The sequence below is a fragment of the Chenopodium quinoa genome, unplaced genomic scaffold (genome assembly GCF_001683475.1).
Source record: "Chenopodium quinoa cultivar QQ74 unplaced genomic scaffold, ASM168347v1, whole genome shotgun sequence".
NCBI lineage: Eukaryota > Viridiplantae > Streptophyta > Magnoliopsida > Caryophyllales > Amaranthaceae > Chenopodium > Chenopodium quinoa.
The window spans coordinates 80,475-94,165 of NW_018744955.1; the positions used below are offsets into that span (position 1 = coordinate 80,475).

The 13,691-nt window shown below is 34.1% G+C and overlaps 3 protein-coding genes across 4 annotated transcripts; 2 read left to right on the forward strand and 1 right to left on the reverse strand.

Moving 5' to 3' along the window:
- Nucleotides 1-192: 192 nt before the first annotated feature.
- On the forward strand, nucleotides 193-4,233 carry LOC110706309. The gene is made up of 5 exons (XM_021884206.1): nucleotides 193-602; nucleotides 1,212-1,266; nucleotides 1,348-1,404; nucleotides 2,508-2,585; nucleotides 3,448-4,233. Exons 1-5 carry the CDS (start codon nucleotides 312-314, stop codon nucleotides 3,885-3,887), a joined length of 921 nt encoding a protein of 306 aa, XP_021739898.1. The 5' UTR covers nucleotides 193-311; the 3' UTR covers nucleotides 3,888-4,233.
- Nucleotides 4,234-4,816: 583 nt separating this feature from the next.
- Nucleotides 4,817-7,709, reverse strand: LOC110706310 (pentatricopeptide repeat-containing protein At3g48810-like). Of its 2 annotated transcripts, none has more exons than XM_021884207.1 (2): nucleotides 5,199-7,709; nucleotides 4,817-5,112 (listed from the first exon to the last, which is right to left on the reverse strand). In XM_021884207.1, exon 1 carries the CDS (start codon nucleotides 7,551-7,553, stop codon nucleotides 5,541-5,543), a length of 2,013 nt encoding a protein of 670 aa, XP_021739899.1. In that variant the 5' UTR covers nucleotides 7,554-7,709; the 3' UTR covers nucleotides 4,817-5,112; nucleotides 5,199-5,540. The 2 variants fall into 2 exon arrangements, with proteins under 2 accessions (XP_021739899.1, XP_021739900.1); XM_021884208.1 differs by having other exon boundaries at nucleotides 5,194-7,709.
- Nucleotides 7,710-10,709: 3,000 nt separating this feature from the next.
- Nucleotides 10,710-13,267, forward strand: LOC110706311 (desiccation-related protein PCC13-62-like). Its single transcript, XM_021884209.1, has 3 exons — nucleotides 10,710-11,174; nucleotides 11,568-11,793; nucleotides 12,649-13,267. Exons 1-3 carry the CDS (start codon nucleotides 10,822-10,824, stop codon nucleotides 13,018-13,020), a joined length of 951 nt encoding a protein of 316 aa, XP_021739901.1. The 5' UTR covers nucleotides 10,710-10,821; the 3' UTR covers nucleotides 13,021-13,267.
- The last annotated feature ends 424 nt before the right edge of the window (nucleotides 13,268-13,691 follow it).

Sequence of the window (13,691 nt, forward strand, 5' to 3'; positions counted from 1 at the left end):
TTAATATTATGAAAGTATTTTATGAGACGAATCCAACAAGATCTCACGTGACTTGCTAACGTATAAATCATATTATATGGTCAAATAAGAATGATGAATAGTACAAAAAGTTTATTGTTGCAATATTAATAAAAAGGAGAAGTTATTGCACAAGTCAAAAGGCTATCGCAGTTAGTTCTAAATCATCTCTAGTAAGTTAGTAACAATAGGTCAATAGTATCCCTATTTTTCCTACTCCAGTAGAAGAAGGCGCGCTCCCAGTGTTATCCATATTCCACAGGCAACCCCCAATCCTCCATTACTCAATTCCAATGGAGACCCTTTTTGGTTCATCCTCCAAAGCTACCACTTTTCTCTCTCCTCTCCCTAAAAATTCATCTGGGTTTTCTTCGTCACACAATTATTACTTCAAATTTCGAAATGGGTACTCATCTTTTGGACCAATTTCATCAAATAAGGTACTTTATAGAAGGTCATTAATGGTGGAAGCTAAAACGGGTGACGATAAAAAGAGCAAGAACAATAAGATTGACTCTCATAATTTTGCTCCTAAACCTGATGAAGCTATTGGCCCTTTTCCTGAAGCTGTCTTACTTAGAGAGGTTTACTTTCAATCTTTTCATTAATTTTGCTTCCTATTTTGTAATTTCTATTTGTAATTGTGTATTTGAGATTGTTTGTATTCTTAGTTTCGGCATAATTTTATGATATTTGAGGGTGTTTTTGTTGAGTAATTTGTTAGCTTCTCAAATTTATTTAGCTGGATCCTAATTTCTGCGTAATGAAGTTGGAAATTTCGATTATCGTTAATTATTTCTGTACATGTAATTGATTTTGTAATATTTTTTTCTTCCTCGGGTGAAGTACTTTATAGGTTAGCATTGGTTATACTATGTTACTTGGACTTAGCTACTTAGACACTGGTACATTTCTAAGTGTTGGACTCAGATATTATGTGAAAAGTTTTCATGATTTTGGCCCAAAGTTATGTTTTGAAGTGTCATTACCCATGTCAGTTTGTTAGAGATATGACAATGGGTACTTGGGTGAAATGAAGAGTCTTGGTAACGAAGTTGTGAGCTCAAAAGTGTGCTCACAATTGATGTTGCTGGAATTTCTAGATTGCTTATTGTAGTTGAGTGATGACTTCAATGTTCGATTTCACAAGTAAACTCAACTAAACTACTTATATATTTCCTTGTGTTTTTCAGAAAAATGTTCAGGATGATGGTAGAGCTCTGCCTGAATTTGCTGATGATGAAGAGCGTAAGTGATTTAAATTTGAGATTCTGTCCCTTTGTGTAAAATAAGTTTAGCTATGGCTAAATCTATCTGTTTGTTTTGCAGAAGAACTATTTGAATTTCTAAACCTTCAGCTGGAAAGTGATTTGAATGTTGATCAGAGTAAGCCCATTCAACATTTCAGTTTATTAGTCCATTTGAGAATTTATGTTGGCTATCAGTAATTCAGTATTTCACAACTTAAAGGCCACAGTCCACAAGGCTACAAGTGATGTGAAAGACTATACATGTACTCCTCTTTGTTACACATCCCCCAAATGAAAAGAATAAAATCGACGAATGATGTTGCTCGAGTGGTAATATTGCTATTACCCTTCTTGTTTCTGGCCATTTTTTTTTCAGTCCGCGTTGATTTTTTACTTGCCAATGCCATGTACTTTTTTGTAGTTTTTGACACGGTGATAAAACAGCTATAGTATACATTTTATTGCAATTGAACAGATTAAAATTAACTAACTAGCAGCTCTAAAACAATGAAACTGAAGTAAGGGAGTTCCATGTACCATATATTCGTCTTATTTTTTTGTTCTGTCCGGACTCTAGATTATCTTGCAAGTTTGTGTAGTCAAATTGCACATTATTTTGTGTGGATTCACCATGTTGCTGGTACTTGTATTTATCAAAGAATAGAGCTATGAACAATTGAACACCATCTCCAAATTTAATAGAGGAATAATTTGACTAAAAAATTTTAGTTATAAAAAGTTAATATTTTCCCTAAAGAACTTTTCTCCTGTCCAACTAAGTGGACTTATTGCTGTGTGAAGCTGAATCAAAATGAAGCCAAAATCAGTTGATTTGTTTTAATAAACCCTTGTGTTTTTGTAAAAAAATAAGTTTTTTTTTTTTGGTGGTGGGGGGGGGGGGCCTTTATTAACTGAGAGTTGATCTAAATACATTATCCTAGGAGTTCTTGCCTTCCTCATAGATATTTCTAATGGAATGCGCACCTGTGCAAGTGCCTGTACTGCTATACAATCACTAGTTAAGGAAAGATGAAGGCAGTAAAGAGAGAATAATGAAGATACAAAGATGCTTCTGATTTCTTCTGACATTTCTTTTGCTGTTTTTATGTAATTATCCCCTGTTTGGTTTCACGCATAGAAGTACTCTTACAACGTTACAAGTCTAGAGCTAATACTGCGCTTCTTTATATGACCTTCAGAAGCTATATCCTCATCTATATTTTCCCTTGTCTGATACAGTGCGTCACTATGAAGTGGTTTATTTAATCCATCAAGACTATAAGGACAAGGTTGAAGATGTGAATTCCAAGATACAAGGTAATTAATTGCTATGTATTTCTTTTTATATCAAACATTGCCTTTAGTGTCTGATGGATTTCTTCTCTCATTTTTGACATCAATGCTTGCTATTGCAAACTTGCAATGTGCTAAGTGGGCCATGCCTGTTCAATTTCCTTACTGTTGGAGAACTTGAACCATTCCATAAAGCTCAGTAGAAGATTTATGGAGTTACATGTCTGATGTCTCACTACAAATGTCATGTGCATAAATGTCTGTTTGAGTTTCAACAAAATTAACACTTTAATAAATGTCTGTTTTTTTTTTCCTGAGAAAAGGCAAAAATTTTGTTTATCAACCAACACCAATTGCAATCGGTTATTAATGCAATTTTGAAACCATCTTTTAGTTTGATTGGCATTTTTGTTTGAAAATTGAAGTTTGCTAATGTAAATGGCATGAAGCAATTTTTTTTGAATTTTTTTTATTATTATTTAAATGACAGGCATAGTGACAGGAAACTAATTAGTTTGATGAAGGAAAATTTGATCCTACTGAGTTTCAAATAAACAGATAAGGACTATTTGTTTTAGAGGGTTTAGACTACAGTTTAAGTGGTGCTATTGGTTTTAACATTGTATGTCTCACAGTGTCACACTTTGCTCACTCTTTCAGATTCATGCATGATTTAGGTATATGATTCTGCAATATTATTTCCTTTGTTTATTGAAAAGAATGCTGCATCAGCTACCCTTGAATTTTTAATCTAGCAATGGCATGATTTGGTTGTAGTTTAACACAATGTGACATAATTCATATATATCTTAGAAATTGAGCTCTCTTGTAGGCCTGAAATGTTTCTTAAACTCGACAGTGTTCCTCATAGCACATACTTTTGCAGACTTTTTAAGGGAGAAGAAAGGCAGAGTTTGGAGGTTTAGCGATTGGGGTATGCGAAGACTAGCTTACAAGATACAAAAGACAACACATGCCCACTATATATTGATGAATTTTGAGCTGCCAGCCCAGTGGATAAATGACTTCAAGCAGATGTTAGACCAGGATGAGAGAGTGATTCGTCATCTTGTGATTAAAAGAGAGAAGGCGATCACGGAAGATTGCCCACCCCCTCCGGAGTTTCATACACTACGAGCTGACATGACAGATGAGTTTGAAGTAGACTACGATGATGATGATGAGTGGTATGATGAGGATGACGAAGAATTTGAAGGCGATGAAGATGATACCGGTACTAATGAAGATGTTAACAACAATTATGCTATCAAAGGGACTGATAATAAGGGCAAAGAGAACCTAAAACGTGAGCAGGCAATTAGATAAGACCTCAGTATGTATTATCTTAGGATTGTGCTGTCAGAAAAGCTCAGGACATCAGACACAACTGCTAGAACAAGCCCTGACCATTTTTGTTCAAGAATGCTGGTAACTGTCTGATGGTTATCTCAAAGAGAGATCGATTAATATAATTATGCATCCTTGTGGTTGAAGCACATGAAGCGTGATATGCTTCTACTGTATTTGAATATGATAACGTAAAGCTGTAAGAGTAGCTGATCTGTTTGTGGACTCCCCTGTGGCCCTGTAGCACAATTTATGTTTGTCATCTGCTGCTATTATGCTATGTGCCTATTTATTCAATACGAAGTATTTTGGTTGATTTATTCAAGTAGCAATCTTTAGCAGTCTGACCACTGCACTACCTGCTTTGTGACAGATCAAAACTACATAGATGTATGCATGCTTTTATGAGCGAGTGTGACAGATCAAACCCTAAATAACACTCGCTTTGTGACAGATCAAACCCTAAATAACACTCGCTTTGTGACAGATCAAACCTACATAGATGTATGCTTGCTTTTATAAAAGTACTTCCTGGAAAATACAGTTCAAAGCTCTAGATACCAATGCTTGATCCCTGGAGAGATAACACTCAACCAATAATTAAGAAAGCTACTTAACTTTCTGAACCTAGTTTAAAATATTATAAAGCAGCATAGGTTTGCCTGAAATTGAACACAACTAAGAAGCCTTAGCATGCATAGTCAATGCCCCACTATCATGCCTTCTAAACCATGTATTATTGGCTCTTGGAGGATGAGCTCATAAAAGAAGACGATTTCATGCATATTATAACGCAGCATAGGTTTGCATATGAAGAAATTATGTAAGGTAACTGATCATACAAACTGCACAGCCTCCATAAGACTTCCTTAGCTTAACAGCAGTAGATCACAAATTTCCAGCAAAAATGACACAATAATTCACCTGTCTAATTATGAATATCAAAACTTTGACCAGTGTACTCTAAATGAAAATATGTCCTACGGAGTGCTTTAAAAATAAAATTCCAGAAAACAAGCACTTGTATTAGTTATCCAACTCACTAAGGATAGCTCATATTTAGGTAGACAAGATTTAATAGAAATTAATGCTTCTAGGATAACAATTCATACCCTGTAAGGCTGTAAGTTGTAATGGACAGTCATGTTTCAATCTTCAGTATTTAAAATTGCGGACAGCTGTTGTTTCTCTTCACATGATATTTCTGAAAGAACAAAAGAGTATCAGACATTTGCTGAGATCCTCTTTCTCATAGTAACATTAATGAGAGAGACTAGAAACATACCCTACCTTCTAAGCTGCTCCAAATTATCTGAATGCACCAGCTAGAACCAACAGCAATACCCGGGATTTGGTTCAGATGGCAAGATTAACTCTAAGAGTCATCCCTTGACAGTCTTAATTTCCACAGAATGTATGTAATTTGTTTTGAGAGGAAAGGGCTGCAAGATTATCACAGTACAGTAGGGCATTTTCTATGTACACAAAAACTAAAAACTCTGTTACAAACTTAGAGCTATAGGATGTATATCATTCCCTAAAAGGATTAGGTTGCTAGAATATTTTCCCATTGTCATAGTAAAAAAGCCAAGGTAGTGATCCTCAACCCAATATACCTTAGCACAGAAGGAATTAGTGCACAGAACTTCTGTGTGAAAGTCCTGCTACCATATCCAGTTTATTTATTGATTCTTGGTAGAAAATGTCATATTTGCTGAATAATGTTCGAACTAAATCCTCCCATGAGGCAATATTTGGAGCAAATCCTTCATCCATCACCCTTTGAAGCAAAACTGTAGCATTATCTGTATCATTCCATTTACAATAGCCACATACAAGACAAGTATAAGAAACCAAGTCTGGGCGCCATTCTCCTGCCTTCATTACATCCATTAGTTGAATGGCTCTGTTGATGTCACCATGCTGACAGTAGGCATTAATTAGGGTGTTGAAAGTAATTTTGTCAGGTTTATTTCCCTTTCTCAACATTCTTCCTACCACCACCAGCGCTTCTTTAAACCTACCCAGTTGACAAAGACCATGTATAGTCGTATTGCAAGTTGTTAGATTCCACTTGATCTCCAGTTTTTCCATCTCCCTAAATAGCCCAAAAGCCTCTTCCAAACAGTTTGATTTAAAAAGGCCATCCAAAAGCTCATTGAATGTAGTTGTGTCAGGTAAACAACCATACCTTCCCATTGAAGTAAAAACCTTTAAAGCCCAATCAACTCGTCCACCATGGCATAGTCCTGTTATAAATGTGTCAAATGTTAAAGTATTAGGGGTGCACTTTTCCTGCATCATACACTCAATGAGATCTTGAGCCTGATCAAACATTTCAACTCGACAAAGGGCATCCACCATGCATGTATATGCGACAACATTGGGTTGACAACCACTTCTTATCATCCGATTCCATATTTCAGATGCACCTATCAAATCCTTGGACTTTGCGAAACCATCTATAAGGGTACTGTAGGTTGTCACATTTGGTATACGATGTCTTTTTTCCATTTCATGGAGAAGTGCTACGGCTTCAGCCATGGAACTATTTGAGCAAAGACCGTGTATCAAAGTGTTATAAGCAACTGTATTGGGCATAACTCCCACCCTTACCATCCGATTCCACACATCACACCCTTCATTCAGTCTACCTCTAGAGACAAAACCCTTGATTAATGAAGAAAATGTATAAATATTTGGTTCACATCCTCTGAAAAACATCTTCCCTAAAATAGCCATAGACAACTCAACCATCCCAGCATCACATAGAGCATTAATTACTATTGTATATGTTATCTCATTCGCATCAACACTTTTTTCAGCCATTTCATTCAACAAAGCAAATGCCTCCACAAAGTTGCAATCTCGACAATACCCACTAATCAAAGCATTATAAACCGGTACAACCGCACCAAAAGACTCAGCAATTTCCTTAGCTTCCTGGACCTTCCCACCCTTACAAAGGGATGATACAATTGTTGTATAGCTCACATCATCGGGGGCACAACCCTTATTAGACATTTCCTTAAGGAGTTTACGTGCACCATCTACATGACCATTTTTACACAATGCTTTCAAAAGCACATTATAAGTAAACACATTAGGTTCAACCCCATCTTTCTTCATATTACTATACAGGGGATTAATCATCTTAAACCTATTCTCAGCAAGCAAAGCATCCAACAAATGATTATAAATCTTAACCGTCGGCTTACAATCTAAATCTCGAATCCTATAAAACATTTTCAAGGCCTGCTCAGCTAAACCCATATCCTTATAATAACTAATCAAATCAATAAACAACTCCTCAGAACAATTAACACCCTCTAATTTCATCTGTTGCAACAAATACTGAACCCCATCTAAATCCCCATGTTTCCCAAGCTTTTGAACCATGATTCTATAAGTTTCAGGGGTGTGTTTGAAAGAATTTGAATTGGAAATATGCTTAAAATAGCTCAAAGCTAAGCTAATATCATATTCTTTTCTCAAATTCTTAACTACTGTATATTCATTGAAATTGTTTTTGTTGGTTTCAAGGTAAGGTTTAGGATCAGGAATTGGATTTCTTTTGTTAAGAAGAAATGGAATTGAGGGTTTTTGAATTTTCAATAATAAGGAGCACCCATCTTTCATATACATGTTTATAATCAAAAACTCGAATTGGGAACAAATATTAAGCAGAAATTAACACACTTGGCCAGAAAATGGGGAGTTCTGAAAACTGAGAAATTGTTACCTGGAATGGGAAGCTGGCTGTGTTGGGTTTTCAATTGCTGGGGACTGGAGAGCGTGGACTTCAACTTTGCAATTAACAAAGAGGAAAATTTGCAAATTGCAACCATTTAAAGTTCGTATTTTGCAAATTACAGCCTAAAAGTTCATATAAATTGTAAATTGCAGCCCGATTTAACATTTTCATCGGCTTACAAGTTGAAAAATCTTTCATTAAGGTTTTAGGGGTCATTTTAGGCCTTAAGGGTCCGTATTGAGCTCGGAATTAGCAAAAAAATAACGCAAATATCTCGTTTTGCGTAACAAAAATGTATCGATTTGTGGGAAACTGTAAATATGAGACACTTACGTTATTTTTTTGCTAATTCCGAGCTCAATTCAGGTCCCTAAGTACTAAAATGACCCCTACAACCTTAACTAAAGATTTTTCAACATGTAAACCGATGAAAAAATTGAATCGGGTTGCAATTTACAATTTATACGAACTTTTGGGCTGCAATTTGCGAAAAAAAAAATTAAATGGCTGCAATTTGCAAAATACGAACTTTAAATGGCTGCAATTTGCAAATTTTCCTAACAAAGAATGAAGGAATGTATAATTGTAGAACATAGTAAACCAAACTTGAATAAAATTCACTTTATTCAAGTTGGCTGAGGTAAAGGCTCTAGAGTATGGGCTATAGTTGGCAGCTAGAATGGGCCCAAGCAAACTGCAAATTCAACTTGACAGCCAAGCTTTAGTGTTAACATTAAAGAATGCAAATCCTTATGTAGGTGAAGCAGTTCATAGCATTGCAAGGTGCAAGAAGATTTTAGAAGAAACTAACTGGCAATTCGAAGTTCATCATATTTACCGAGAAGCTAACAGAGCAGCTGATTTGCTAGCCAATCAAGGAGTGTCCCAGAACAACAACATAGAGTTGATTCAACCCCCCTTTAGCTTTAGGGAGAATTTTACATGATGATGTCGTAGGTGTGACTTTATCACGTTTTGTTCCCCCGTAATTCTTTTATTTTAGTTTGTTTCCTCGGGGCTTTGCCCCTCATTTGCACCAAAAAAATAAAATAAAATAAAATTCACTTTACCTAAGTGGAGGTAATTTCATGTTTTTGTTATTTTCAGTGAGTGGGGGCAAGATTGTAATTTTCATAAAGTGGGGGCAAGATTGTAATTTTCATAAAGTGGGGGCAAGATTGTAATTTTCAGTGATGACAAAAGTCGCTTTTATTATTATTATTATTATTATTATTGTTATTATTATTATTATTATTATTTTAACGAAAGCGATAACAGAAGTTAACTTTGTGAATAATGACACTAAGGTCTTAATAAGGAGGGTGGGGATTTAAAAGAGAATTTGGGTGATTTTAGAAGCTTCAATAGTGATTTCAGAAGCTTAAAGTCTGTTTCATTGGAGGAACACAACACCTCTATCCTCTAGGATTGACCATGTCCTTTATTTTTCCCTTTTTCTTAGAATTTTCGTTTAATTTGGGGGCGAAGTCGCCGAAAATGGTGATGGAGAAGAAGAAGATGGAAGTGTCGGTGTCGTTGGAAATGGTGAAAATGGTATTTTTGATGGAAGGTGAGGTGAGTAAGGATGATGAAGATGAAGGCGAATAGAAAGAGGAGAGAAGAAGGTGAAGGTGGATGCCTAGATGGGAAAAGAAGGAAGAAGAAGGGACGAAGAAGATGATATAAGAAAAAACAGTGATAATAAAATACTCCATATTAATAAATATACTTTTATTTATATTTATATCATTAGAGAACATTCAATCCCAACATGGCTAACTATGGCGCGCATGATGTTCCATTGTTAGCCGCCTTAGTAAGTTCAAAATTTTATTATAAAAATTGCATGCTGGTTGATTTTAATATGCTATTAGTACTAATAATTCTTAATTATATTCCTTTTTAATCTCCATGTTTGCATGCATCTATTATTTTCCATAAACCCTCATGCCCTCATTAATTAGTAATAATTTAATCATTTCACAAATTAAATATACTTAAGCTATTCAAAATTTCAAACTACGGGCATGTTCTCTTCAACTTAATTTCAGTTCAGTTCAGCTCCATCGTTTCAGATCAGTTCCATCAGTTCAGTTCAGTTTCTAATTTCCTTCTCTTATAAAATATTCATTTCAGTTCAGTTCAGTTCAACTCCAATCAGTTCAGTTCAGCTTAGATCAGTAAATTAAATCACAACATGCCTCTACTACTCGAACTGAAAAAAGCCCCAAGCTTATCACTTCTCGAGTTTTCATACTAAAAAAAAAGTTCTTAGGTTCACCAGTATTATTATGTTATTATTCACATATGATTGGATAAGTACTTGCCTATAACCTATATATACCTCATAACAAGAAGACAAGGTTGGAATTACCCAATATAATTTCTAATCAAGTTTTGGTTATATATAAAAAGTTACGTTTTAATACTTTATAGTACTTTCGTAACATACAAGATAAAAGTTACCTTTAATTGATAATTTCATCTCTAACCAAATGTTTGTTACATGCGAAATCATATATGATATATATTTTGATAGTTTATAGTACTTTCGTATCAACAAGATCAAACTTTTGTTACAAATATAAAGTTACGTATGTCTTAATACTATTATCATGGTAATATTTATCGTAGCAAATTAAACTACTCATAATAGATTGGGGGAATTATTATTTTAAAATCTCACCGTCATAAATGGAAGACAAACATCCATATAATAATAAATTAGACCCAACAAATTGAGATCAGATTTTGCCAAAATAAATGGCAACTACAAACTACACTATCTTCTTCTTTTTTTTTTTTTTCTTTTTCTTTTAGGGAACTACACTACCTATATACATGCCTAAACGCAATAAATCTAAAAGTATGACCAAAAATAGTCGTAAATTAATATGAAGTATTTCGTATAATCCAAGATATAATCCAAGAGGCATAAACTTAGGATCTTGACTAAGCATAAATGTAACAACCTCAAATCCTACAATTTTTACACGTACAATTGCTTACGTTAGAGGATTTTGTTCCCATGTATATATAAATATAGGTCCCATTATTCTCATTTCTCATCAACTATAACACATTACATTACCTTAGAACTTATTTTAGAGGGAGCTTAGGTTAAATTAATTAAAATTGTATTTAATTAACCTTAAAAAAATGGCATTGCCTTTCACCTTAAAGTTGATAGTTATACCTTTTCTTATTTTAATTAATGTATTATGCTTATCGAAAGGTGTTAGTAGTTCATCAAAAATTGTTGAACACCAAAGAAAATCGGTACAATCCAATATCCCAACATGGGATACAAATTATTTGGAGTTCCCATTGAATTTGGAATACTTAGAAGTTGAGTTTTTCTTATGGGGTTCTATTGGAAGGGGATTAGACACAATTGCCCCTGAACTTGCGGAGGGAGGTCCTCCTCCAATTGGAGTTAGAAAAGCCTTTCTTGACCCTTTCACTAATGATGTTATCGCCCAATTTGCCCTCCAAGAAGTTGGTCATTTAAGGTTAGTTTCATTGTAATTAATATTATTATTATTTAGAATAAAAATAATTACAAAACTTATCATATATTCATGATCAGCAAAATTTATATTCATTAAAAAAAATGATCAGTAAAATTTATCGATTTCATGTTAATATTGAAATTTTGTACGTACATGCATAATCAATTCCACAAACCATACTTCACTGACCTCAACTAACTAGAGAGCTAAGTAACCATCCAACATAGACTTTTAAACAAAATGGACTATAAACATGCATAGGATGTTGTTCAATTGATCGAAAGTTAAGATTATTCGTTTTAAGAAGACCATAAAAGATCAATTAGGTTCAAATTGTTAATTTCACTTTATATAGTCCCTTTTTGCTAAAGGTGATGATTTATTTGTGTGTAGAGCAATCAAGGAAGTGGTGAAGGGATTTCCAAGACCAACATTGAATCTAAGTAGTGCACAATTTAGTGAAGTGGTGAACTCAGCATTTGAACACCCACTCTTTCCACCATTTGACCCTTATAGAAATTCAATAAATTACCTTCTTGCCTCTTATTTGATTCCCTACGTTGGTCTTACTGGTTACGTGGGCACTATTCCCAAGCTTCTTTCCGTTGAATCCAGAAAAGTATGTAGTAGCTAGTACTTTTATATGTTTTCCTTCTTCACTACTTAATTTTTGGCCTTATTTTGATTTGTTAGTCTATTTATTCTATTTAATAATTAACTATCACGTCTAGCTAATTGCACGTACGATACATGCTTTATATTTTAAATTATGTATACGACAATCATGTTAAAAGTGTAAGATTGTAAACGTAGTTTACCTCTAATATGTGTATAAACAACTTCATGACTTGATAGTGTTTATATTGCTTGTTGACTGTTGAACATTCACAATCTTTATCTTACAAGGGTCATATAAAAGGAAATATATGTACACGATAAAAGTCCAAAATTAATTAGAGAAAGTGGTCTATTATTTTAAGATGAACTAATATAATATGTTAGTGATCTAAGGAATACGTACTAGATTACTTCATATTACATACTTAATTGTATGTGTTCTTAAATCTTAATTACATGTTACTTCATATTTTGACTCCCATATTTTGTTCCCCCTCCATGCATATTTTCTTCGACCTCCCATAAGCAACTTCACAACTCGATAGTGTTTGTTTTGCCTACCTATTGACTATTGAGCATTCACCCAATCTTTGTCTTATAAATATTTTTTTGGAGTTTGAATTACAAGGGTCATATTAAAGGTAATATATACTATAAAAGTTCAAAATTAATTAGAGAAAGTGGTCTATCATTCTAAGACGAACTAATATAAAATGTCACTTCTAATGTGTTAGTGATCCAAGCAATACATACTAGATTACTTCATATTGCGTACTTTAAAATTGTATGTGTTCTTAATTACGTACTACTTCATATTTTGACCTCCCATATTTTCTTCCCCTTCCCATAAAACCAGCTAGTAGCAGGATTGCTAGCAGTGAAATCAGGCCAAGACGCAGTGATCCGATCATTGCTCTACCAACGACGATTACAAAGGGTGGTACCTTACAAAATAACTGTGCAAGAGTTCACGAACCGACTTTCAAAACTAAGGAACAAGCTAGGGAGTGACCTAGGCTCAAGGGATGAAGGCATATTCGTGGACCAGAAAGACGGTGCAGAAGGCAAGATTAAGGGAAATATACTTGTAGGGGATGAGAACTCTTTGGGGTACCCTAGAAGTCCAATAGAAGTATTAAACATTGTGTATGGAAGTGGTGATCCGAAGAAAGTTGGTGGGTTTTTTCCTAAAGGTGCTGATGGTTACATTGCACAATCCTATCTTTAACCTAAGAATGCTACTTCGAATGATGATAGATTAAATTGATTGATTTTAGAAAAAATTGGCCGCAACAACACCAATTCAACTATGATAAAGGTGCGTGCAGCAGCACAACTTTTTAAGGGTGCGGCATACATCACAAACTATGTAATTGGGTGCACATATTAGCAAAAATGACTCTAATAAACTAAGGTTCCATGGAAAAAAGTGGAATATTAATTATTTATATGATTGTTAAAACATTATTTAAACTTATATGATTTCCCATCATGCGTGATTAAATTAGCCTTACTTTCTATCTATTTTTTTCATTTAAGCATTTCTTAACCTCCACCATTTTATTAAGCGGATTCCTTCAAAAAAAAATAAAAAAGTTGTGCTATTATTTTCCTTTGTTTGCATCTCCAATTACTTTTTCCTAATATCGATCTCACATGATTGACTTAGTTTCCTTTCCTTTTCCACTTAGTTAAATACTAAATTGATAAATAAAAAAAAAAAATCATTTGAATACCTTTATTCTATAAGATTTCAGGATACATAGGTAACTTTCTAATACCAAACCCCACAAAATGATTTTAAATACTTAATTCAAAACATAAAATTAGAATTGGATTTTAGGATATGCCAAATTGATTTTCTTGTTTTTGATGTACAATTGTGGAGGTTGAGAGAGC

Excerpts from the sequence above, each read along its gene's own strand:
- LOC110706309 (XM_021884206.1), top strand. The coding sequence starts at position 312 with ATGGAGACCCTTTTTGGTTCATCCTCCAAAGCTACCACTTTTCTCTCT. Across the intron at positions 1,405-2,507 it reads TGATTTGAATGTTGATCAGA|TGCGTCACTATGAAGTGGTT; the intron begins GTAAGCCCATTC and ends TGTCTGATACAG. Across the intron at positions 2,586-3,447 it reads TGTGAATTCCAAGATACAAG|ACTTTTTAAGGGAGAAGAAA; the intron begins GTAATTAATTGC and ends ATACTTTTGCAG.
- LOC110706310 (XM_021884207.1), bottom strand. The coding sequence starts at position 7,553 with ATGTATATGAAAGATGGGTGCTCCTTATTATTGAAAATTCAAAAACCC.
- LOC110706311 (XM_021884209.1), top strand. The coding sequence starts at position 10,822 with ATGGCATTGCCTTTCACCTTAAAGTTGATAGTTATACCTTTTCTTATT. Across the intron at positions 11,175-11,567 it reads CAAGAAGTTGGTCATTTAAG|AGCAATCAAGGAAGTGGTGA; the intron begins GTTAGTTTCATT and ends ATTTGTGTGTAG. Across the intron at positions 11,794-12,648 it reads TTTCCGTTGAATCCAGAAAA|CTAGTAGCAGGATTGCTAGC; the intron begins GTATGTAGTAGC and ends CCATAAAACCAG.